Below are 24,965 nucleotides of genomic sequence, written 5' to 3'. Positions count from 1 at the left end.
CAAAACTCTGGTTAGGCCACACTTGGAGTACTGTGTCCAGTTCTGGTCACCTCACTATAGGAAGGATGTGGAAGCATTGGAATGGGTACAGAAGAGATTTACTAGGATGCTGCCTGGTTTAGAGTGTATGCATTATGATCAGAGGTTAAGGGAGCTAGGGCTTTACTCTTTGGAGAGAAGGAGGATGAGAGGAGACATGATAGAGGTGTACAAGATAATAAGAGGAATAGATAGAGTGGATAGCCAGCGCCTCTTCCCCAGGGCACCACTGCTCAATACAAGAGGACATGGCTTTAAGGTAAGGGGTGGGAAGTTCAAGGGGGATATTAGAGGAAGGTTTTTTACGCAGAGAGTGGTTGGTGCGTGGAATGCACTGCCTGAGTCAGTGGTGGAGGCAGATACACTAGTGAAATTTAAGAGACTACTAGACAGGTATATGGAGGAATTTAAGGTGGGGGGTTATATGGGAGGCAGGGTTTGAGGGTCGACACAACATTGTGAGCTGAAGGGCCTGTACTGTGCTGTACTGTTCTATGTTCTATGTTCTATAAGGCATTTATCATATTGCATTTGGAGTATTGTGAGCCGCATTTTGTCCCATATCTAAGAAAGGATGTGCTTAAATTAAAGAGGACCCAGAGGAATATTACAAGAATGAACCCGGGAATTAAAAGGTTAAAATATGAGGAGCATTTGATTGCTCCGGGTTTGTACTCACTGGAGTTTACAAGAATGAGGTCTCATTGAAACCTACCAAATTATTAAAGACCTAAACAACAGGAATTCTGCAGGTGCTGGAAATCCAAGCAACACACATCAAAGTTGCTGGTGAACGCAGCAGGCCAGGCAGCATCTCTAGGAAGAGGTACAGTCGACGTTTCAGGCCGAGACCCTTCATCAGGACTAACTAAGGGTCTTGGCCTGAAACGTCGACTGTCCCTCTTCCTAGAGATGCTGCGTGGCCTGCTGCGTTCACCAGCAACTTTGATGTGTGTTTATTAAAGACCTAGATAGCGTGGATGTGAAGTGGATATTTCTAATGGTGAGTAAGTCAGGACCAGAGGGCACAGCTTCCAAATGCAAGGATGTCCCTTAAGAACAGAGCTGAGGAGGAATTTCTTTAGCAAGAAGGTAGTGAATCTGTGGAATTCATTTGTGGGAGAAGACTGGAGAATGGGGTTGAGAGGGATAATAAATCAGCCATGATTGACTGGTGGAGCAGACTCAATGGGCCAGATGGCCTAAGTCTGCTCCTATGTTTTATGGTCTTATGATGGACAAAAGGGTCAATATGGATGTGGTAGGCTGAAGGACCTGTTTCTGTGCTGCACAACTCTATTTGACTTCAGACCAGAGATGATTCCGGAAGTGAAGCAACTTCTTCACAAGTTGATTAATGAAGTCCACAATGTTCAAGTTCTCTATCATGCTTTGTTGTTTTGGAGAATGCAGTGCTGTCTTGTTCAGTCTTTCCAGATAGGTATAATATCTCATTGGTAGCATCAGTCTTTTTTTTTCTACTTCTCCATTGCTTATGCTTTTTATAACTTAGAGCCACAACTGTTCACTCTTTCCAAGATTTTTTGCAGGTTTTACAAAACCTTGTCACCTTTCATTTGTAGCTCTCAAGAAGCCAACCCTAGTGTTGGTTGTTTCTTGATGTAATTACGTGTAACCTTGTCAATGTCCCTTGTGTTCTGATATCAAGCAAAAGGCCCTTTTAACTTTGAGCATGATACAGAAAAAATATATAAAATTAATCTTTCTATATTTCAGTTTTCAACGCCATGGGATGATTACGTGGATCGTTCTGGACCAGGAGGCCAAACAACACGGGGGTCACCACTTAACTCCAAAGAGTTACCAATAATGCAGAGGCCACTCCGACCAAGCAGTAGGTTGAACAGTGAACTGTCAAATCGGACTGTGCCTGCATTCATTTTAATGGAAATTGAGTCACACTTAAACTATTGCGAAAATTTTAACAGACTTTTGCAGACAGCAATCAGAATCAGATTTATTGTCAGACAAATATTGTGAAATTTGTTGTTTTGCGGTGCAGTACAGTTAAATAAATAATAAATTCCATAAGTTATGATGGAACATATAAGATGTAGTGCAAAAAGAGAGCAGAGTAGTGAGATAATTTTCATGGGTTCATGGACTGTTCAGAAATCTGATAGTGGAGGGGAAGAAGCTGTTCCTAAACATTTAGTGTGTGTTGTTAGGCTCCTGTACCTCCCTCCTGATGGTAGTAATGAGAAGTGGACGTGTCCAAGGTGGTGGGGGTCCCTGACTACAGATGCTGTCTTCTTGAAGCATCACACATAAAATGGTGAAGGAACTCAGCAGGTCAGACAGCATCTATGGAAATGAATAAACAGTCGACATTTTGGGTTGAGATTGAAAATGCAGGGAAAAGTTGCCAGAATAAGGAGGTTTGGGGAGGAGGCAGAGGACAGGCTAGAAGATGATAGGTGAAGCCAGGTGGGTGGAGGAGGGGGGGTGAAGTAAGAAGCTGAGAGGTGATAAGCAGAAAAGACAAGGGGTGAAGAAAAAGGAATCTAATATGAGAGGAGAAAGGGAAAGAGGAGGGGCACCAGGGAGAGGCGATAGGCAAGAGAAGAGAAAAAGTATGAAGCCAGAGTAGGGAAATGAAGCGGGGAGGGGAGGGGAAAATATTACTGAAGTTGGAGGCTACCAGAAGAAATATGAGGTGTTGTTCCTTGAACCTGAGAGTGGCCTCATCATGACAGAAGAGGAGGCCGTGGACCAACATGTCAGAGGAATAGGAATTGAAATGGTTGGCCACCATGAAATTCAGCTTTTTGCAGACTGAGCTGAAGTGCTCGACAAAGTGGACCCCACCTTCTTATTCTGGCATCTTCTCCCTTCCTAACTAGTTCTGATAAGGGTCTTGATCCAAAACATCAACTGTTTATTCATTTCCATAGATGGTGACTGAACTGATGTGCTCCTCCAGCATTTTGTGTGTGTTGCTCTGGATTTCCAGCACATGCAGGATCTTTTGTGTTCTTGACGTATCACCTTTTGAAGGTATCCTCGAAAGTGGGGAGGCCAGTGCCCATGGTGGAGCTGGCTGAGCTTACAACTCTTTGCAGTTTTTTTTACAATGCTTTGCAGTGACCCATTCATACCAAACACTGATGTAACCAGTCAGATTGCTCTCCATGCTACACCTGTAGAAATTTGCAAGAATCTGTAGTGACATACTAAATCTCAAATGCCTAATGAAATATAGCCATTGGCATGCCTTCTTCATAATGGCATCAATATGTTGGGTCCAGGATAGATCTTCTGAGAACAAAATAATTGTGAGTGCCACCATCAATGATAAATACTTAATGGATAGGCCATACTTGGAATATTTCATACAGTGCTGTCTAATCAGCCTTACAATTTTTCATGGAAGTTAATAGGAAAGTTGATAAAGGCAAGGCAGTGGATTTTTTCTACATGGACTTTAGCAAGGCAGTTAACACCCCACATGGGAGGTTAGTCAAGAAGGTTCAATCGCTTGGCATTCAGGATGAGGTATAAATTGGATTGGACATTGGCATTGCAGGAGAAGCCATAGAGTGGTAGTAGATGGTTGCCTCTTTGACTAGAGGCCTGTGACTAGTGGTATGATGCAGGGATTGGTGCTGCATCTGTTGTTGTTTGCCATCTATATCAACCATCTGGATGATAATGTAATAAACTTGATCAGCAAATTTTGTGGATGACACCAAGGTTGGGGATGCAGTGGACAGTGAAGAAGGCTATCAAAGTTTGCAATGAGATCTGCAAGTGCTGGAGAAATGTTCTGAAAAATGGCAGATGGAATTTAATGCAGACAAGTGAGGTGTTGCACTTTGGGAAGACAAACCAGAATAGGACTTGAGGCACTGAGGAGTGCAGTAGATCAGAGGGATCTGGGAATACAGCTCTATAATTCCTTGAAAATGCCATGGGTTGAGGGTGAAAAGTGAACTATTTAAGGGGAACTTGAAAGGGACTTTCTTCATCCAGAGGGTGATAAGAGTATGGAATGAGCTACCAGCAGAAGTGATGGATGTCAGTTTGATTTCAAAATTTAAGAGAAATTGGATAACTACATGGATGGGATAGGATGGGAATGGATGGGTTGATGGGACTAGGTAGACTAATAGTTCAGCACAGTCTAGATGGGGCGATGGACCTGTTTCTGTTCTGTAGTACTTTCTGAGACTATGACACTCCAGGATGTGCGTGGTTGTGCTGCAGAGATTGCAGAGAAGATTCACCGGGATGCTGCCTGACCTGGAATATTTTGGTTATGGGGGGAAATTAGATAGGCTTGGTTTGCTTTTCCCTTGGGTGAAGGAGGTTGAAGGGTGACCTGAGAGGGGTATTTTAGATTTTGGGAAACATAGAGTAGATAATTTTTTTTCTCATTTTAAGATTATCCGGAACAAGAGGGCATTGATTTAAGGTGAGAGGAAGGAGTTTTAAAGTGGAACTGAAGGGTAATATTTTTTTTTTTTTTTTTACACACACCGAGTGTTTGATATCTGGAACTTACTGCCAGAGGAGCTAGTAGAATCAGATGTAATCATTATGTTTAAGAGACACTTAAGACAGGCTGCATCTGCCATATCTTTTCGCACTCACACAGTTTATCCAAATCACCATGAAGCCTGTTTGCATCCTACAGCTCTCTATCCCACCCAGTATAATGTTATCAACAAGCTTAGAAATGTTTTTCCAAATCATTGATATGGAATGTAAATAGTTTAGGCCCAATCACTGATCCCAGACCATACCTGTTCCCACCTCAAGAAGGGAATCGCTTATTCCATTTGTTTCCTGTCCTCTAACCAATTCTCATCCTGAATATTGCAACCTCCCCATCCCATTGTATTAATTTAATGGGGTCCTAAAGCAATACACCACAGAAACAGGCCAATTGGCCCGTCTAGCTTATGCTGTAATATTCTGCCTAATCTCTTCAACCAACACCTGGACCATAGCCCTCCATCACCCTGCCATTCATATACTTATCCAAATTTCTCTTAAATGTTGAAATCACACCTGCATCCACCACATCTGCTGGCAGTTCCTTTCACACTCACACCACCCTCTGAATGAAAAAGTTGTCCTTCATGTTTCCCTTAACTACTTCACCTTTCACCTTTAACCTTGAATTCAGGTCTTGCCAAATCTCAGTGTAAAAAGCCTGCTTGCATTAACCTTGTATATACCCCTCATAATGTTGTATACCTCATGCCAAATTTTGTACAATAAGTTAGATCATAAGACAGGATAAGAATTAAGACAATTGACCCAGCGAATCTGTTCTCCCACTCCATCGTGGCTGATTTATTATTCCTCTCAATCTCATTGTCCTGCCTTCTCCCCATAACCTTTGACACCCTTACTAATCAAGAAACTATCAACTTTAAATATACTCAATGACTTGGCCTCCACAGCTGTCTGTGGCAATGAATTTCACAGATTCAACACCCTCTGGCAAAATAAACTCCTCCTCATCTCTACTCTAAAGGGATGTCCTTCTGTTCTGAGGCTGTGCCCTCTGGTTCTAGAATCCCCCCACGATAGGAAACATCCTCTCCATGTCCACTCTGTGTAAGTCTTTCAATATGCCATAGATTTCAATGAGATAACACCCACTTCCATTCTTTTAAACTCAAGTGAGTACAGCCCAAAACCATCAAACATTCCTCATGCGTTAACCCTTTCATTCCAAGGGTCATTCTCATGAATCCTCATTGACCTTCTCCAATGCCAGTATATCCTTCTTAGATAAGGGTCACAATACTGCAAGTGCGGTCTGACCAATCCCTTACAAAGCCACAGCATTACATGTTTTTTTAATATTCTAGTCCTCTTGATGTGAATGCTAAAGTTCTTGCATGGGATTTTATGAAATGCCTTCTGAAAATCCAAGTGCACCACATCCACAGGTTCTCCCTTGTCCGTTCTTACAGTAACATTCTCAAAGAAATTAACAGTCCGTAGCCAGAAGTGAGGAAATAGTGCAAAAAATAAGTTTTAGTTTGGAAATAACACAGGCCATAAGAGAGCTCATCTGCATCTCCCCATTAACTCTGTCACACTAGGAGAGGCATAGCGCTTGGTCAGATTAATGAGGTGTGAGGAATGCTATGGTTAAGAGATCCTGGGAAGCTCACCAGGTATACTGAACGTGATGAGCCTTGGTTTCAGCAGAGGGGATACCAGGGAGGATTAAGTCTGGGAGTAATAATAAGAAAGACTAATAGTGGGATGTAGTTTTGATAAACAAGAATCTGGGGTAATTTGGAAGAGTGTGATTACCTTAGGGTGTTTTGTTGCTTTCTCTGTCCAATATTAAGGTTCAGAAATTACTGGCAAAATTTTCCCTCCTTGTTTTTCAGGTCTCCCTTCCAAACCGCACTCTATTGATGAATCTCGACCTGAGGTTGTTCTACGGCTGGCAATTGGCAGTCTCTCTGTATCAGTGCTGCACATCGATCCACTGCCGCCACCTGAAAGCCCGTTGCACCTTGAACCCCTGACAAGGATGGCGTCCCATTTCTTTGAACATTTGAAGACCATCAATCTCTCTCAGTTCCCAGTGAGAGATTTCCACATTCTCCGAACCAAGTTGGCCACGGCCTGTCCCCATGACCATCTACGGTTTGTACAGCATTTCATGTTAATCTACATTACTCTCTTCAGATAACTGCTTCACTTTAAAGTCAAGGTTAAGTTTATTGTAGGTACAGGTGCAATGGAAAAATTCACTTACAGCAGCATGACAGGCACATACATCTGATAAACAGCATTTACAAGAAAAAAAACAATTTTTACAAGAAGACGCAATCGGAACAAAGAAAGCAAAATCGATTTTAATGCAGACTAAGTCTTTGAGCAATATTTAGTTCACCTCTACTTGCAATTTGATCAGTCATAGAGAAGTACACCAGAGAAACAGCCTCTTTGGCCCATCTAGTCCATGCCAAATCCATTTAAACTGCCCATTCTCATTGACCAGCACGAGAACAATAGCCCTCCATACCCCTACCATCCATGTACGTATCCAAACTTCTCTTAAACATTGAAATTGAGCTCACATGCATTACTTGTGCTGGCAGCTCATTCTACACTCATGACCCTCTGAGTGAAGAAGTTTCCCCTCATGTTTCCCTTAAACTTCTCACCTTTCACCCTTAACCCATGACCTCTGGTTGTAATTCCACCTAATCTCAGTGGGGAAAAACATGCTTGCATTAACCCTGTCTATACCTTTCATAATTTTATATACCTCTATGAAATCTCCTCTCAATCTTCTACATTCTAAGGAATACAGTCCTAACCTATTCAATCTTTCCTTATGACTCAGGTCCTTCAGACCCAGTAATATGCTTGTAAATTTTCTCTGTACTTTTTTCAACCTTGTTTACATCTTTCCTGTAGGTAGGTGACCAAAACTGCACACAGTACTCCAAATTAGGCCTCACCAATATCTTCTACAACTTCAACATAACATCCCATCTCCTGAACTCAGTACATTGATTTATCAAGGCCAATGTGCCAAAAGCTTTCTTTACGACCCTGTTTTCCTGTGATGCAACTTTCAATGAATTATGGACCTATATTCCCAGCTCCTTTTGTTCTGTCACACTCCTCAGTGTCCTACTGTTCACTGTACAAGACCTACCCTGGTTGGTCCTCGCAAAGTGAAAACCTTGCACTTAGGTACATTAAATTCTATCTGCCATTTTTCCAGCTGATGCCGATCCTTTTGCAAGCCATGATAGCCTTCCTCGCTCTCCACTACATCCCCGATCTTGGTGTCATCTGCAAGTTTGCTGATCCAGTTGATCACTTTATCAACCAGATCATTGATATAGATGACAAACGACAAAGGACCCAACACTGATCCCTGCAGCACACCGCTAGTCACAGACCTCAAGTCCGAGAGGAAACTATCAACTATCATTTTGTGTCTTCTCCCAAAAAGACAATGTCTAATCTAATTTATTACCTCGTCTAGAATGCTGGGCGACTGAACCTTCTTGACCAACCTCCCATGCAGGCCTTTGTGAAGTGCCTTGCTAAAGTCCATGTAGGTGACATCCACTGCCTTGTCTTCATCCACTTTCCTGGTAGCTTACTCAAAAATGTCTATAAGATTGGTTATACATGACCTACCATGCATGAAGCCGTGCTAACAATCCTTAATCAGTGCATGTCTATTCAAATAGTTGTATATCCGCTCCCTTAGAATACCTTCCAATAACTTTCCAAAAGCTGATGTCAGACTCATCAGCAATAATTTCCTGGTTTATGCTTGCAGCCATTTTTAAATTGCAGAACCACATTGGCTATCCTCCAATCCTCTGGTATCTCTCCTGTCGCTGAGGATAATCTAAATATCTCTGCTAGGGCCCTGGCATTTTCTGCACTTGTCTCCCATAGGATCTGAGAGTACACTTTGTCGGCCCCTGGTGACTTATCCAACCTGATTTGCCTCAGGATAGCAAATACCTCCTCCTCTGTAATCTGTACAGGGTGCATGAAGTTAATGGCACTTTGCATCACATCTTTAGGCTCTGTGTACATCTCCTGAGTAACTACAGATGCAAAAAAAAAATTAAGACTCCCCCCCCCCCCCCATCTGTTTTGGCTCCACACATGGATTACCATTCTGGTCTTTCAGAGGACCATTTTGTCCACAGCAATCCTTTTGCTCTTAACATCTCTGTAGAATCCCTCAAGATTCTCTTTCATGTTGTCTGCTACATCAACTTCATGCCTTCTTTTAGCCCTCCTGATCTCTTTTTTAAGTGTTCCCTTGCATTTCTTATACCCCAGAAGCACCTCATTTGTTCCTACTTGCCTATACTTGCTATGTACCTCCTTTTTTCTCTTCTTTCTTTATTAATCTTTTTATTGATTAAAAAAAACATAAATATAATCAAGAGGAGAATTAGTTCAAATATATATATCAGTAACCAAGATTAAAATAGACATTGTCAAAATCATAGATATTGTTAATCTAGTATAAAATATATAATAAAAAAAAGAAAATAACAATTCTCCTCTTAACCAGTTTAAAAAGAGAAAGGACCTTTTTTCTCTTAACCAGGGCCTTAATATCTCTTGAAAACTAAGATTCCCTAAACTTGTTATCTTTACCTTTTATTCTGAAAGGCACATACAAGCTTTGTACTCTCAAAATTTCACTTTTGAAGACCTCCCACTTGCCAAGTACACCTTTGCCTGAAAACAGCCCATCCCAATTCACATTTGCCAGGTCATTGCTGATCTTACTCCAATTTAGAATTTCCTCCCACGGACCAGGTATAACTTTTTGCACATTTACTTTGAAACTAATGGCATTATGGCCACTAGATGCAAAGTGTTCCCCAACACACACTTCTGTCACCTGCCCTATCTCATTCCCTAATAGCAACTCCCTAATGTTAATTTTTATCTAATGACTCTTCTGTGAAGTGGTGTGGGACATTTTTACTGCATAAAGGTGCAAAAAGAGGGAGATTGCAAACCTGACTGAGTGGTGCAGTAACAGCAGCCGCTTACTCAATGTCAGCAAGACCAAGGAGGTGATTATCAACTTCAAAAGAAACAAACCAGAGGTTCATGCACCAGTTCTCATTGGAGGATCAGAGATGGAGAAGGTCAGCAAATTTAAGTTCCTCTGTGTTATTTTTCAGAGGACCTGTTCCTGGGCCCAGCACAGTAGTGCAATTACAAAGAAAGCACACAGTGCCTCTACTTCCTTAGGAAGCATCAGCATGACATCTGAACCCTTGACAAACTTCAATATATGTCTGGTGGAGAATATATTGACTGGTTACATCACGGCCCTTGAACAGAAAATACTACAAAAAGGAGTGGATATAGCCCAGTCCATCACGGCTAAAGCCCTCTCCACCATCTACAGGAAAGCAACAACCATCATCAGGGGCCCCCACCACCCAAGACATGCTCTCTTCTCACTGCTGCCATCAGGATGAAGGTACACGAGCCTCAGGATTCACACCGCCAGATTCAAGAACAGTTATTACCCCTCAACCATCGGGCTCTTGAACCAAAGGGGAAAACTTCATGCCCTATCATTGAAATGTTCACACAACCAATGGCCTTCAAGGACTCTTCATCTCATGTTGTCAATATTTATTGCTTACTTAAATGTTATTATTCTTTCTTTCTTTTTGTACTTGCACAGTGTTTTGTCTTCTATAACCTGGTTGAACACCCAAGTAGCTGCAGTCTTTCATTGATTCTGTAATGGTTATTATTTTACAGATTTATTGAGTATTTCCGCAAGAAAATTAATCTCGGGAATGTATATGGTAACATATATGTACTTCGATAATAAATTTTCTTTGAACTTTCAGTGTAAATACAACTTACTCCCCACATTCTGGATTTTGAACCTCGGGTTAACTGCCCCATTACTCTTTCCTAGACTGTTTGCAACCGATGTGAAGCTGAACTGTGAACAGCGACGGAGCACCAGCTCACGGAGCCTGAATACTGATGTCTGCATTAACTGGATGGAACTACTGGAATGTCTGTTCCCTATGGATTCACCAACTGTCATACCCCAGTATACAGAGGTATGAGTTGCACAGATACATGGTTGTTGGCATAGGCAGGAGGTAACGTCTTAACACTCTCAAGGCACTGCTTAATACACATGACCATTTACTTCCCTCTCTGTATTCATCTTTGTCCCTTAAATTGGTTCATAGGGTAGAAAGCATTTCATTCAATGCTTTCTCCTATCACGTGATACTTAAAGGGAAGGGTGGGGTTAGTTGTGATTCCCCATCCTCCAGGTGTATGGCTGACTAAAGATATGTCTTGGCCAGTGTTGAAGGGTAGTGTTTTGGTGATCTCTGCTGGGGAACAGAGTGGCTCATTTTGGGTATTATGAGTAAACAGGTTTTGATCATATGTGAGTGGCAGTGTAAGAGAAGTTTCCCTCTACCCCCTCCTCCAGCTCTGAGCTCTGCCCCTCCCCGCTCCAGCTCTGTCTCTGCATTCCCCCCGCTCCACTCTGAGCCTCTGCACCCCTCCACTCCAGCTCTGAGCCTCTGCACCCCTCCACTCCATCTCTGAGCCTCTGCACCCCCCCCCAACTCCACTCTGGGCCTCTGCACCCCCCGCCCCCGCTCCACTCTGAGCCTCTGCACCACCCGCCCCCAGCTCCACTCTGATCCTCTGCACAGAATCCCACAGAAATTGCCTAAACTTACTGAGTCATAGAGTCTTGCAACATGGAAATAGGCCCTTTGGCCCAACTAGTCCATGCCTATCAAAATTCCCATGTATGCTAGTCCCATTTGCCTCTAAACCTTTCCTGTCCATGTACATCTCCAATTACTTTTTAAACGTTGTTAATGGACGACTTCCTCTGACGGGTCTGTCCATATAATGACCACTCTCTGATTGAAGAAGTTGTCCCTAATAAATTTCTCCCTTCTCACCTTGTACCAATGTGCTCCAGTTTAATTCCCTAACCCTGGGAAAAGACTGTGTGCTTTGACCCTGTCTATGCCTCTCGTAATTTTATACCAGTCTGTTAGATCACCCTCATTCTTCTATGCTCCAATGAGAAAGGTTCCAACCTAAGACCATCAGACATAGGAGCAGAATTAAGACATTTGGCCCATTGAGTTTGTTCCGCCATTCCATCATGGCTGATATATTGTCCCTTTCAACCCCATTCTCCTACCTTCTCCCTGTAACCTGCTCAACCTCTTTCTATAACTCAGTCTCTCATCTCCTGGCAACATCCTCATAAATTCCCTCTGCACTCTTTACAGTTTAATGACATCTTTCCTATAGCAGGGTGTCCAGAACTGAAGCCAAATGCTGTCTCACCAATGTCTTGTCCAACTGTAACGTAGCATCTCAACTTATATACTCAGTGATCTCACCAAAAACTCATGTGTACAGGAGACATTTGATACATCAGTATTGACTAGCTTTCAACTTGTATTTCCTCTTGACAAGAATGCATCTTCTAAAACTCATTTTATGGTGATGATGCTACCAGCATTAAGGGAGGAAAAGTTAGTCCTTGGATTGGCACAACTAATTATATAATGTAATGTCATCATGCTCATGAAATTGGGGTCCAGTACCTTCAGGATAACTAGTTTCAGTAGATGATGTCTTGTGAAATGTTTGTGGCAGGAGTGATCCAAGGAGAACATCGCTTTGGGATGTTTCGTTTATTTATTTTTATTTATTTAGAAATATTGTGCGGAACGGACCCTCCAGTCCAGTGAGCCACACCACCCAGCAATCCACCTGCTTAACCCTAGGCTAATCACAGGACAATTTACAGTGACTATTTAACTTACTAACTGGTATGCTTTTGGAATGTGGGAGGAAATCGGAGCACCAGGAGGAAACCCGCACGCTCCCAGGAAGTATGTACAAACTTCTTATAGATGGTATTGGAATTGATCTCCAAACTCCAACGCCCTGAGCTATAAAGGCCTTGCGCTAACTGCTGCACTATCGCCGTACCCAAATTTTATCTGATATTCTCAATAGTTCACGGCGGCTACTTTCCGTCTACCATCAGATTTCTGAACAGTTCACGAACCCACAAAAAATACTTTGTTATTCCTTTCCTGAGCACTATATATTTTTGTAATTTTTGGTTTTTTATGTCTTCTGCTGCCACAAAACAACAAATGTGATGCCGTGTGTCAGTGATAATAAACCCGATTCTGATTTGCTGCTTTTTGTTTTTGCAGCTGATTACATTTCAATCTAGGTGTGAGACAGAAGCTCATCCTGTACCTTCTGTGCAGATTCATTACAAGCACATTGACCGAAGAGGAGTCCAGGTATGAAAAGGAGGAAAGATTTCTACTGCACTTGACACAGCCTTGTGCTGCTGAAACACCTTACAGCCAGTGAAGTGTAAAGCAAAGAAAGCCTCATCTAACTTATCTACAACAAACTCAAATGAACAGCAGTCCGATAATTACCAGAATCTAATTCATTGTTGCTAATTGAGGAATTACAAAGTGGACCCAAGACAGTGGAAGCCTTCTCTAGTTCTTTTTAGCACGTCCATAGATCCCTCAAAGTTGCTGTGCACGTTGATAGTGTTGTTAAGAAGGTGTGTTGGCCTTCATTAGTCATGGGTTTGAATTCAAGAGCTGTGAGTGATGTTGCAGCTCTTTTAAACCCTGGTTTGACTAAGTTTGGAGTATTGTGTTCAGTTAGGAAGGTTGTGGATGCTTCAGGGAGTGTGCAGAGGAGAGTTACCAGGATGCTGTCTGATTTAGAGAGCATATCTTATGAGGAAAGGTTGAGTGAGCTGGGGCTTTTCTCCTTGGAGTGAAGAAAGATAAGGGGTTACTTGATAGAGATGTTGTAGATGATGGAATGGACAAAGTTTTTTAATCCAGGGCAGAAATGGCTAATACAAGGGAGCCTAATTTAAAAGTGACAGAGTGGTGGGTACGTGAAACAGACTACCAAGGGTGATGGTAGAAGCAGATACATTAGGGGCATTTAAGCAGCTAAGAGTTAACCTGTTCTTAGATAGGTGAATGGAATAAAGAATGGAGGGCAATGTGGAGGAAAAGGTTAAAGTAGGTTAAAAGGTCAACACAACATCATGGCTGAAAGGTCTGTACTGTACTGTTCTATGTTCTACACCCAGGGCGTCTTTTGATTCCCTCTGGGAGAGTGAACGAGGTTCATATTATTGTCTGACTTGAAAGCTGACATGTTCAACATGGCAGCAGACTGGCTCAGTTAGTCGAGCAGCTGCCTCACAGCTTCAGTGACCTAGGTTCAGTCTTCCCCTTGTGTGCTATCATTGTGGAGTTTGCAAATTCTCCCTGGGACTGTTTTCTCCAGGTCTTCTGGATTCTTCTCACATCCCAAAGGTGTTGTGAGCATGCTGTATTGGTGATGGAATGTGTGGTGACACTTGCGGGCTGTCCCCAGCACACCCTTGGGTGTGTTGGTTATTAACACAAGTAGGCATTTCAATGTATTTTCGCCCTACATGTGATAAATAAATAAATCCGAATCTAATTCTGATTGGTCAGTATAAGTTGGTCCTAATGTGTGGCAGAATCAGGAGGGAAACTAAAACAGGATTAGAGTAAATGGGTGCTAATATCTGCATGGATTTGCTGGGCTTGAAGGACCTATTTCTGTGCAGTGTGACGTCTAACACTGTGGCATCCTGTCAGTGGTGCACTTGATGTTGCCCTTGATTGTTGTACCTGAATCTCTAGTGTGAGATACCAACCAATGTCCATGTTCTTTCCCTTGTTCTGAGGCCAATGTTCCACTGTCTTAAGTTTGCTCCTATCCTCTGGCAGGAAGCTGAAAATCTACCTCAATGTCTCTAAAGTGTAAACCTGTCATTGGAAAATAAATGAAAATGAGAATTGGACAAATTTTGAGTGCTGTTTTCCAATTCAAGATTTTCACCTACACATCAAATTGAACATGTACTAAGAGTATGGAAATTTCTGTTACCATAAGGCTATAAAATGTAGGAGTAGAATTAGGCCATTTGGCCCATCAAGCCTTCTTTGCCATTTCATCATGGCTGATCAAATTTTCCTCTCAGTCCCAATCTCCTGCTTTCTCTCCTTATCCCTTCATGCCCTGACCAATCAAGAATCTGTCAACCTCTCCCTTAAATATATGAAAAGACTTGGTCTCCATAGCTCCCTGTGGCAAGGAATTCCACAGATTCGCCGCTCTGTGGCTAAAGAAATTTCCCCTCATATCCATTTTGAAAGGAAGCCCCTCTATTCTGAGGCTGTGTCCTCTGGTCTTAGACTCCCCCACCATAGGAAACATCTCCTTCACAGTCACTCTATCAAGGCCTTTCACCATTCGACAGATTTCAATTAGCTCACCCCTCATTCTTCTGAATCCTATTGAAGGTAGCAAATAAGGACATGGGTTTTGCCAATAGAAAGACAAACAAGCCAAGCCATGTTAAAATTAGGTGGACTTGACTGGAGGATATTTTTCCTAAGCTCAGTTTGGGGTCACCGCTATTGCAAGGAATGAGGATAAGAAAGGTTTGTCTGTTCTGCACAAATTCCAGTTTATTGGTAAGAGGAGAATGAGGCCCCCAGAGCTTTGTTATCTAGGTAGATTTGGTGTTAGATGGCTACGCCACAGCTCAGAGGACAGATGTGCTCAAATATGTGAAAACTGAGCAAACTTTCATAAATTCTGTTGTATTTCTTTATTTACCCTTAAATGCCTACAGGAAAATGAATCTCATTGTAATATATGGTAATATATGGTACGTACTTTGATGATAAATTTACTATGAACTTTGAGCATTATTGTGTTCAGGTCACAGTAAAGTATTTTAACTGAGTAAACCACTGAAAAGGCTTTTAAATAAATTTTGGAATGACGGTTAACGTGTTGTCTGTTTTCAGGGCAGTCAAGGGAGATTAGCATCAGTACCACAGAAGGCGGAGCTACAGATTGAGCTTGGCCCCATCCAGTCGGAATTAGACATCAGTATTGTGGACAGACTTAACTCATTGCTGCAGCCGCAGAAGCTCGGAACAACAGAAATGATGGCATCACACATGTACACATCTTTTAACAAGCACATCAGTCTGGTGAGTTTGTGAGAACAATTACATTTCAGCACATAAGATCAATGTCCTGGTGATATTGCTGTTGGTTTATAATTATCTCTACCGAGATACAGTGAAAGGCTTTTATTTGCCTGCCACAGACACAGATCATTCCATATATTCTATGCTCGATTTGATCACCAGAACAGGGAGGAACCATTGCGCACCCCCATATCTCCCAATGACCCTTTGGTCTCAGTATCTGAAGCTGACATACGGTCTGCCTTCAAGAAAGTGACTCCAAGGAAAGCATCTGGTCCAGACCTAGCATCTGGTCCAGACAGAGTACCTGGCCTAGTACTGAACACCTGTGCTGACCAACTGGCTGGTGTATTCATGGGTATCTCCAACCTCTCGCTTCTACAGTGTGTGTCAGCCACCTGCTTCAAGCCGTCTTCAATCATACTGGTATCCAAGAGGAGCATGGTAACCTGCCTCAACGACTATCACCCAGTGGCACTTGCATCCACAGTAATGAAATGTTTTGAGAATCTGGTGTTGAAGCATATCAGCTGCTGTCTGAGTGGTGACTTGGATCCGCTCCAATTTGCCTACTGAAGCAACAGGTCTGCAGTAGGTGCTGTGTTGTTGGCTCTTCACACAACCCTGGAACATCTGGACAGCAAAGATGCATGCATCAGGATACTCATTATCAATTACAACTTGGCATTTAACACCAACATCCTCTCAAAACTGATCAGTAAACTCCAAGACCTGAGCCTCAATACCCCCTTGTGCAATTGGATCCTGGATTTCCTCGCTTGTTTACTCCAGTCAGTTCGGATTAGCAAAAATGTCTCCTCCGCAATCTCCATCAGCATTGGAGCACCACAGGCATGTGTACTTAGTTCCCTGCTCTACTTGCTTTACACCTATGACTGTGTGGGTAAGGACAACTCCAACACCATTTACAAGTTTGCTGATGACACCACTGTTGTGGGCTGTATCAATGATGGCAATGAATTAAAGAGCAAATGGGAGGTTAAAAATTTGGCTGAGTGGTGTAATAACAACAACCTCTCACTCAATGTCAGTAAGTCTAAGGAACTGATAGTAGACTTCAGGAGAGGGAAACCAGAGGTGTATGAGCCAGTAATCCTCGGAGGATCAGAAGTAGAGAGTGTCAGTAACTTTAAATTCCTGTGTGTCGGTATCTCAAAGGACCTGTCCTGGACCCATCATATAAATATAATTGCGAAGAAAACAGGACAATGCTTCTACTTCCTTAGGAATCTGTGAAAATTCGGCATGTCATCAAAAACCTTGGCAAACTTCTATCGATGTGTGGTGAAAAGTGTGCTGACGGGCTGCATTACACTGTGGTATGGGAACACCAATGCCTTTGAGTGGAAAATCCTACAAAAAGTAGTGGATTCAGCCCAGTATATCACGTGTAAAACTCTCCCAACCACTGAGCACGTCTACATGAAATGTAGCCATAGAAAATCAGCATCAGCGTCTATCATCAAAGATCCTCATCACTTAGGCCATGCTCTTCTCTCGCTGCTTCCATCGGGTAGGAAGTACAAATGCCTCAGGACTAGTGCCACCAGGTTCAAGAACAGTTACTACCCCTCAACCATCAGCCCCTTGAATAAAAGGCATAATTGCATTCATTCTTCTTTATCCTGTTATTTAATGCTCATTATTTATTGCTATTTATTTATTATCTGCATTGCAGTTTGTTTAGTTTACAGTTCCTGATGTTTACAGAGCCTGTGTACAGTTGCTGTTCTATAGATTGGCTAAGAATACCCGCAGAAAAAGAATCTCAGGGTTATATGTGGTGACATGTATGTACTCTGATAATAAATTTTACTTTGAACTTTGAATACATAAGTAGATTAAGGGAGTAAAAAGGTAAAGCATAATGTAGTATATACTGTAACAATTACAGAGCAAGTGCAGTGCATGGAGACAAAGTGCAAAGGTCAAGACAAGGTACATTGGGAGACTGGGTTTCATATTTGAATTTGTGAATTTAGGAGTCAAAGTTCAAAGTACATTTAATATCAAGTTATGTATACTATACACAACTTTGAGATTTGTCTCCTTACAGGCAGCCACAAAACAAGCAAACCCAAAAGAACCCATTAAAAAAGACTGTCAAACACACAATGCACAGAAAGAAAAGCAAAATCGTGCAACTCATAAGAGTAAGCAATGGCGTTCAGAACTGAAGTTCACAAAACCAGTCATCACTGCAGCTGATCCTGGAGTTTGTTAGTTGCATGCCACAGCCTCAGTTCAGTGCAGAGATGAGTAAACGTCGCAGAGCAGCGAGCTGAGCACCAGTCTGACCCTCTCCTCCAGCCCTGGCGCATATTGGCCAAACCTTGGGTCATTCTTCGCTCTTGGACCCAAGCCCTGCCGTTCCAATATGCACTTGGGCTCGGACTCCATAGCCTCAATTCAGTCGTGCTTGACATTTTCAATCTGGCCTGATGCTGAAATCAGCCAAACAGTGGGTCATTCTTCGCTCTTGCTGCTTCAGCATTCACAGGTATCTGATAACAGTGGAATAGAAGTTGTCATTGAGCCTGGTGGTACAGAAGCCTTGGGTGCCACGCCACCAGATTCAGGAACAGTTATTACCCTACAGCTATCAGACTCCTGAACCAGCATGAATAACATTACTCACCGTAACAGTGAACTGATTCTATGACATGCACAACTCCCTAAAACTTTCCCCCCTCGCTTTAAAGGAATTTCCTATTTATTTGACATCCACTCTACCTAGGCCTTTCGATATTTGATAGATTTCAATGACATCCCCCCCCTCATTCTTCTAAACTCTAGCGAGTACAGGCCCAGAGCCATCAAATACTCCTATACATTAACCCTTTCATTCTCAGGATAATTCTAGTGAGATTTCTACCCTGGGGAAAGAAAAGACTATCTGACCTATCAATGCCACTCGTAATTTTATATACTTCTGTCAGATCATGCCTCAGCCTCTGACGTTTAAGAGAAAACATTTGGAACATAAAACATTACAGCACAGTACAGGCCCTTTGGCCCATGGTGTGTGTCAACCTTTTAACCTACTTCAAGATCAATCTAACCCTTCTTTCCTACATAGCCCTCCACTTAGCTGTCATCCATGTGCCTAAGTGTTTCTTAAATGCTCCTAACATATGCGTCTCTACCATCACCTCTGGCAAAAAAAAATACTTCTGACATTCCCAATATTTTCTTCCAATCAACTTCAATTATGCCTCCTCATATTAGTCATAATTGTTCAACTTCCCCTCATAGCTCATGCTCTCCAATCCATGCAGTATCTCGGTGAACAACTTCTGCACCCTTTCCAAAGCCTTCAGATTCATTCTATAATGGGGTTACCAGCACCTTATTTAATATGTTGAAATGTCGCAAAGCATTTCACAGAGAATCATTTAGCAAGTTTGAAAGCAGGGAAGCAGGTGCTGTCCAAATGCAAAACACTGAAAGTTTGAAATAAAACAATGTTAGAAGTGCTTGGGCAGATTGGAGGGGACCAAAGATTTGTGTGCACCATCTCTAGAGGAGCACTGTTCATACTGTCAGCACTGCTTTTTAACCCCATATGATGACATTGTTTTTGCTTCCCTTTGCAGCAGAGAGCTTTTACTGAAGTTTTCCGGGACGATTCTGGCTCACCTGCCAACTACCGAACATCCGTGCAGCTCACCACACCCATTTTCAAGATGGCCATCCGCTTCCCAATCCCAGACCTTCGATCTGACCAGGAAAGAGGGCCCTGGTTCAAGAAGTCACTTCAGAAGGAAATTTTACACCTGGAATTCAGCGAGATGGAATTTAAGACTGAGTTCTGCGGGAGTTTATCCCACGAGCAGCTCAAACTTGAGCTAACTTTTAAGGAGCTCCTTGGTGAGCTAAGTGGCTTTTATTGCACTTTTTTTCTGGCAAGTCCACATCAAACATGTGGAGGGGATTTAATGATCAATTACAGAGTACAGGGAAGGTATGTTCCTGTTAGAAGGAAGGACAGGGATAGAAAGATAAGAGAGCCTTGGATGTCTAAAGAGATGATGAATTTAGACAAGAAGAAAAAAACGAAAATCATGTAAACCTTCGGAAGTCAGTATCAAATGGAGTATAAAGAAGCCAGAAAATAATTAAAGGAGGAGTCATGAAAAATCCTTGACAAATAGGATTAAGGTGAATCCCAAGGCATTCTATACATACATGAAGAGTAAAAGAATAACTAGGTAGAGGGTAGGACCACTGGAGGATAAAGGGGGGAAACATCTGCTTGGATGCAGAGAATGTGAGTGAGGTACTTAATGAGTACTTTGCTTCAATGTTTACCAAGGGAAAGGATATGGAGGACCAGGAGATCAGTGCTGACTATATAAATACATTAGGGTGTTTAGAGGTCAAGGAAGAGGAAGTGTTGGGCCTCCTAGTGAGTATTAAGGTGGATAGGTCTCCAGAACCTCATGGGAGTTACCCCATGTTATTGAAGGAGGCAAGAGACAAGATTGCTGGGCCCTTAACCAGTATCTTTGTCCTGTCTAGCCACAGGCAAGGTTCCGGATGACTGGCAAGTGTCTAATGTTGTACCTCTATTTAAGAAGGGAACAAGGGAAATTCCTGGGAACTATAGACTAGTGAGTTTCACATCAGTTGTAGAGAAATCCCTCATGGAAAGCTAATCCAGAAGATTAAGATGCATGGGCTCCGCGGCAAATGGCTGTTTGAATTCAGAATTCACTTGTGCATAGAGGACAGAGGGTAGTGGTTGAAGGGACTTATTCAAGCTGGAGGTCTGTGATTAGTGGAGTTCCACAGGGATCTGTGCTGGGACATCTGTTTGCAATGTACAGTTGCAAGAAAAGGTTTGTGAACCCTTTGCAATTACCTGGTTTTCTGCATTAATCGTCTAAGTCACAATAATCGAATAACACAATCTGCCTAATCTAATAAAACATAAACAATTGTACTTTTCCTGTCTTTATTGAACGCATTGTTTAATCATTCACAGTCCAGGCTGGAAATAAGTATGTGAACTTTAGTATTTAATAACTGGTAGAACCTCTTTTAGCAGCAATAACCTTTACCAAACATTTCCTGTAGCTGCTGATCAGACTTGCATAACGGTGAAGAAGAATTTTAGACCATTCCTCCATACAAAGCTGTTTCTGTTCATCAATATTTCTGGGATATCTTGCATGAACAGTCCCCTTCAGGCCATGCCACAGCCTCTCAATTGGATTAAGATCTGGACTCAAAACATGAATTTTTAAAACCATTATTTGTTGATTTACTCTTGTGTTTCAGATCATTGTCTTGTTGCATCATCCATCATAAAACTTCAGGTGACGGACTGCTACCCTGACGTTCTTCTGTAAAATATCTTGATACAATTTTGAATTCATTATTCCCTCAACGATTGAATGCTGTCCATACCTTGAGGCCGCAAAGCGGCCCCAAACCATGATGCTCCTTCCACCATGCTTCACAATTGGGATGAGGTTTTGGTGTTGGTGTGCAGTGTCCCTTATCTCCAAACATAGCAGTGCGCATTTCTACCAAAAAGTTCAACTTTTGTCTCAAGTGTCCACAGAACATTGTCCCAGAAGCTTTGTGGAATATCCAGGTGGTCTTTTGTAAACTTGAGAAGTGCAGCAATATTTGTTTAGAGAGCAGTGCTTTCCTCCAAGGTGTCCTTCCATGAACACCATTCTTGTTCAGTGTTTTTCTTATAGTGAAAAGAGAGTTTAGCAAGTTCTAGAGATTTCTGTAGGTTTTTGCTGTTATCCCTGGGTTCTTTTCACCTCCTTCAACATTGCACATTGTGCTCTTGGTGTGATCTTCGCAGGACCTCACTCCTAGGGAGAGTAGCAACAGTACTGAATTTCCTCCATGTGTAGACAGTTTCTCTTACTGTAGACTGATGAACACTCAGGTCTTCAGAAATGCTTTTCTAGCCTTTTCCAGCTTCATGCATCTCTACAATTCTTCTTCTAAGGTGCTCAGAAAGTTTTAATCGAGGCATGATGCACATAAACAGATCTTTCTTGAGAAGAGCAGGCTCTGTCAGAAACCTGACTTTGTGTGTCTTTTTTACAGGGCAGGGCACCAATCTCATCTCATCGAATGGAACACTTGACTCTTAAGTAGCTGTTGTAGAAGGCATTACCTCAGAGGCTCACATACTTTTTTTGAACCTAGACTGTGATTGTTTAAGTAGTGTACTCAGTGTTGCCAAGAAAAAGCATTTCAGGATGTATATTTTTTACATTTCTCTGACATTAAATGTACCTTTGAAACCTTGAAGAAATACAAATATGTTATTAGTTTAGGCAGATTGTGTCTGTCTATTATTGTGACTTCTTATGGTGACTATTATTGTGACTTATTATATTATTGTGATTATCAGACCACATTTTATGAGTAATTAATGCAGAAAGCGAGGTAACTGCAAAGGGTTCACAAACTTTTTCTTGCAACTGTATATCAATGACCTGGATGAAAATATAGATGGGTGAGTTTGCGGATGATACCAAAATTTTTAGAGTTGTCGACCGTGCAGAAGACCAGCAAAGAATACAGCAGGATGTAGATCAGTTGCGGATATGGGCTGAGATATGGCAGGTGGATTTTAATCCAGATTAATGTGAGGTGTTACACCTCGAAAGGGCAAATGCAAGGAGACAGTACACTTTTAAGGACAAGTTCCCTAACAGTGTTGCTGAGCAGAGAGATCTTGGGATCCAAGTTCATAGCTCTTTGAAAGTGGTTACACAAGTAGATATGGTGGTCAAGGAGGCTTATGGAATGCTTGCTTTTATTAGTTGAGGCATTGAGTTCAAAAGTCAAGAGGTTATGTTGCAATTTTATAAAACTGGTTAAACCACACCTGGAGTGTTGTATATAGTTCTGGCTGCCCCACTATAGGAAAGATGTTGAGGTTTTGGAGTGGCTGCAGAAGAGGTTGACCAGGATACTGCCTGGTTTAGAGGACATGTGCTATTATGAGAGGCAGAATAAACTTGGGTTGTTTTTTCTTGAGTATGGAGGCTGAGGGGAGATCTGATAGAGGTTTACAAGATTATGAGAAGCATGGATAAGAGTAGACAGAGCATCTTTTTGAAATGTCTAATACCAGAGGACATGCACTGAAATTGGGATGGGGTAGGTTAAAGGGGAATGTGAGGAGTAAGTTTTTTTACTCAGAGAGTTGAGGATGCCTGGAATACACTGTTTGGTATGGAGGCTTTTAAGAGACATTTAGATAGACATGTGGTATGAGGAAGGTGGAGGGATTAGTGTTTGGGTGTTTTTGATTTACTTAGCTGATTCAGCACAACGTTATGACACGACTGGCCTGTTCCTGTGTTGTACTGCTCTATGTTCTAGTTCTATCTGTATTACTGTAGAGTAATGATTGTCTTTGGGTATGATGGGACAGTACTGAGATTATTGGACTCATCACCCAGTGAGTTTAAATCTGACTGTGGTGAGCTGGTAGTTTGTCAAATTTTCTGGTGTTTGCAGCTTCTCCGTAAACTCTGTCCACTACTTATAGAGTCATAGAGCACGACAGCATAGGAACAGGCCCTTCGGCCCATCTAGTCTATGCCGTGCTGTTATCCTGTCTAGTACCATCCACCCGCCCCTGGACTATAGCCTCCATACCCTTCCTATTGATGTACTTATCCAAACTTCTCTGAAATGTCGCAATTGAACCTGCACCCAGCACTTCTACTGGCAGCTCGTTCCACAGTTGAACCATCCTCTGAGTGAAGAGGCTGCCTGTCATGTTCCCCTTAATTATTTCACTTTTCACCCTTAACATAATACTCTTACTTTAGTCTCATCCAACTTTAGTGGAAAAAGCTGGTTTGCATTTTGTACCCCTCATGATAATAATTTTATATACGTCAATCAAATCTCCCCTCACTCTCCTGTGCTCCAGGGAGCCACAGTGTGGTGGACCAGCTGAGTCATATTTTCACTGGTGTTTGCTTTACATTAGGTAAATTTCAGGAAGATCTGGGGACTCCATCATTCACCTTTCTTAAAGTTTCACATGGTGCTGATGGAGACATGTCTACCTCTGACAGTGGGAAGTTTGATTGGCCAAGGTACGTGTAAATATATTTGGGTATATTACAAAAATGCTTTTTTTTTCAAGCATTCTCATTGGGATGAAAGGTATTTTGGAATATACCGAGTTTGTGAACAGTGTGGTATTTTAAAGAACAGATTAAAGATAAGTTTTATTTGTCACGTACATCAAAATATACAGTGACATGCATGCTTGCGTTAATGACCAAAAAGGTCTGAAGATGTGCTGGAGGCAGCCCGGTGCCAGCATTGCATGCCCACGACTCAGTAAGCCTAACCCGTACATCTTTGGAATGAGAGAGGAAACCGGAGTACCTTGAGGAAACCCAGTGAGAACGAACAATCTCCACGCAGACAGTGCCAGGAATTGAATCCCAATTGCTTGTGCTGTAAAGTAATACACTAACCCCTACACTACCATACCGGCCTAGTTCCTGATGATGTGGTGTGCGAATCTTGAACACCCAGTCTGAATTGTAGTACATAGGAAGGTTCAAGTGTACAGTTTTGAATTACAAACTTAAACTTAGTGTAACCTGTGTTTTTGCAGCGATACAAAAAACACCAGGAAGTAAAAAGCTGTGATTTGGTTTTAGATCGCAGTCAATTGTGGAATGTGTACAAGCTGTAAGTGTTTAGAGCCTGGGGGAAATTAAATGTTTGGAAGTGTGCAAACATTGCAGAGTTCAGCTGTGTTCAACCAAACAATATTGTGAAGTAACCTATGGAGATGCTGGTTATCAAATTTACATATCATACGGTCCTCTTGTTATATCCTACTGTTTATATTTCACACTTATTTTCCCCAAGGCTACTTCATCTCACTTTTCTATCTAGAAAGATTATATTTTGATTTTTATCTTCTATCATGAAAAGGCTTATTGTTTCAGAGGCAGTATCTTGCATTTGATTTGTATCTTTTAATATAGTCAAACATCCTCCATCTCTTCACAGGATCATAATTGGGCAAAGTTTGACTCTCAGCCTTGTAAGGTATAAGGACAAGAAACCAAATGACTGAGCAAGGAAGTAGGTTTTAATATGCTTCTTATGAAGAAGGCAAGACAGAGATTGAGAGAGGGCAATTCCAGAATTTGTTTAGGTTGTTGAACTCCAAGCTCTCTGTGCCAACTAGGCTCCAGAGTGTAGAGATATCTTCCCACCTCTGTCTGCTCCAGGAAATATCCTGTCCATGTCCACTCTAGA

The 24,965-nt window shown here is 42.0% G+C and overlaps 1 protein-coding gene across 5 annotated transcripts in view; it reads left to right on the top strand.

The window, feature by feature from the left end:
• The window catches only part of LOC134345344 (autophagy-related protein 2 homolog B-like), a 179,606-nt gene that overhangs the window by 68,421 nt on the left and 86,220 nt on the right, over positions 1 to 24,965 (top strand). For all 5 annotated transcript variants that reach the window (XM_063045873.1, XM_063045890.1, XM_063045882.1 and 2 more), the window contains 7 exons: positions 1,777 to 1,894; positions 6,420 to 6,681; positions 10,484 to 10,634; positions 12,792 to 12,884; positions 15,474 to 15,662; positions 19,280 to 19,553; positions 23,668 to 23,776. In XM_063045873.1, coding sequence (XP_062901943.1) covers positions 1,777 to 1,894; positions 6,420 to 6,681; positions 10,484 to 10,634; positions 12,792 to 12,884; positions 15,474 to 15,662; positions 19,280 to 19,553; positions 23,668 to 23,776 — 1,196 coding nt within the window. The remainder of the gene's footprint in view (positions 1 to 1,776; positions 1,895 to 6,419; positions 6,682 to 10,483; positions 10,635 to 12,791; positions 12,885 to 15,473; positions 15,663 to 19,279; positions 19,554 to 23,667; positions 23,777 to 24,965) is intronic.

This window comes from Mobula hypostoma, chromosome 1 (assembly GCF_963921235.1).
Source record: "Mobula hypostoma chromosome 1, sMobHyp1.1, whole genome shotgun sequence".
In the NCBI taxonomy this organism is placed as follows: domain Eukaryota; kingdom Metazoa; phylum Chordata; class Chondrichthyes; order Myliobatiformes; family Myliobatidae; genus Mobula; species Mobula hypostoma.
Note: the sequence above shows the minus strand (reverse complement) of the source record. Positions and strands in the feature narration are given on the sequence as shown.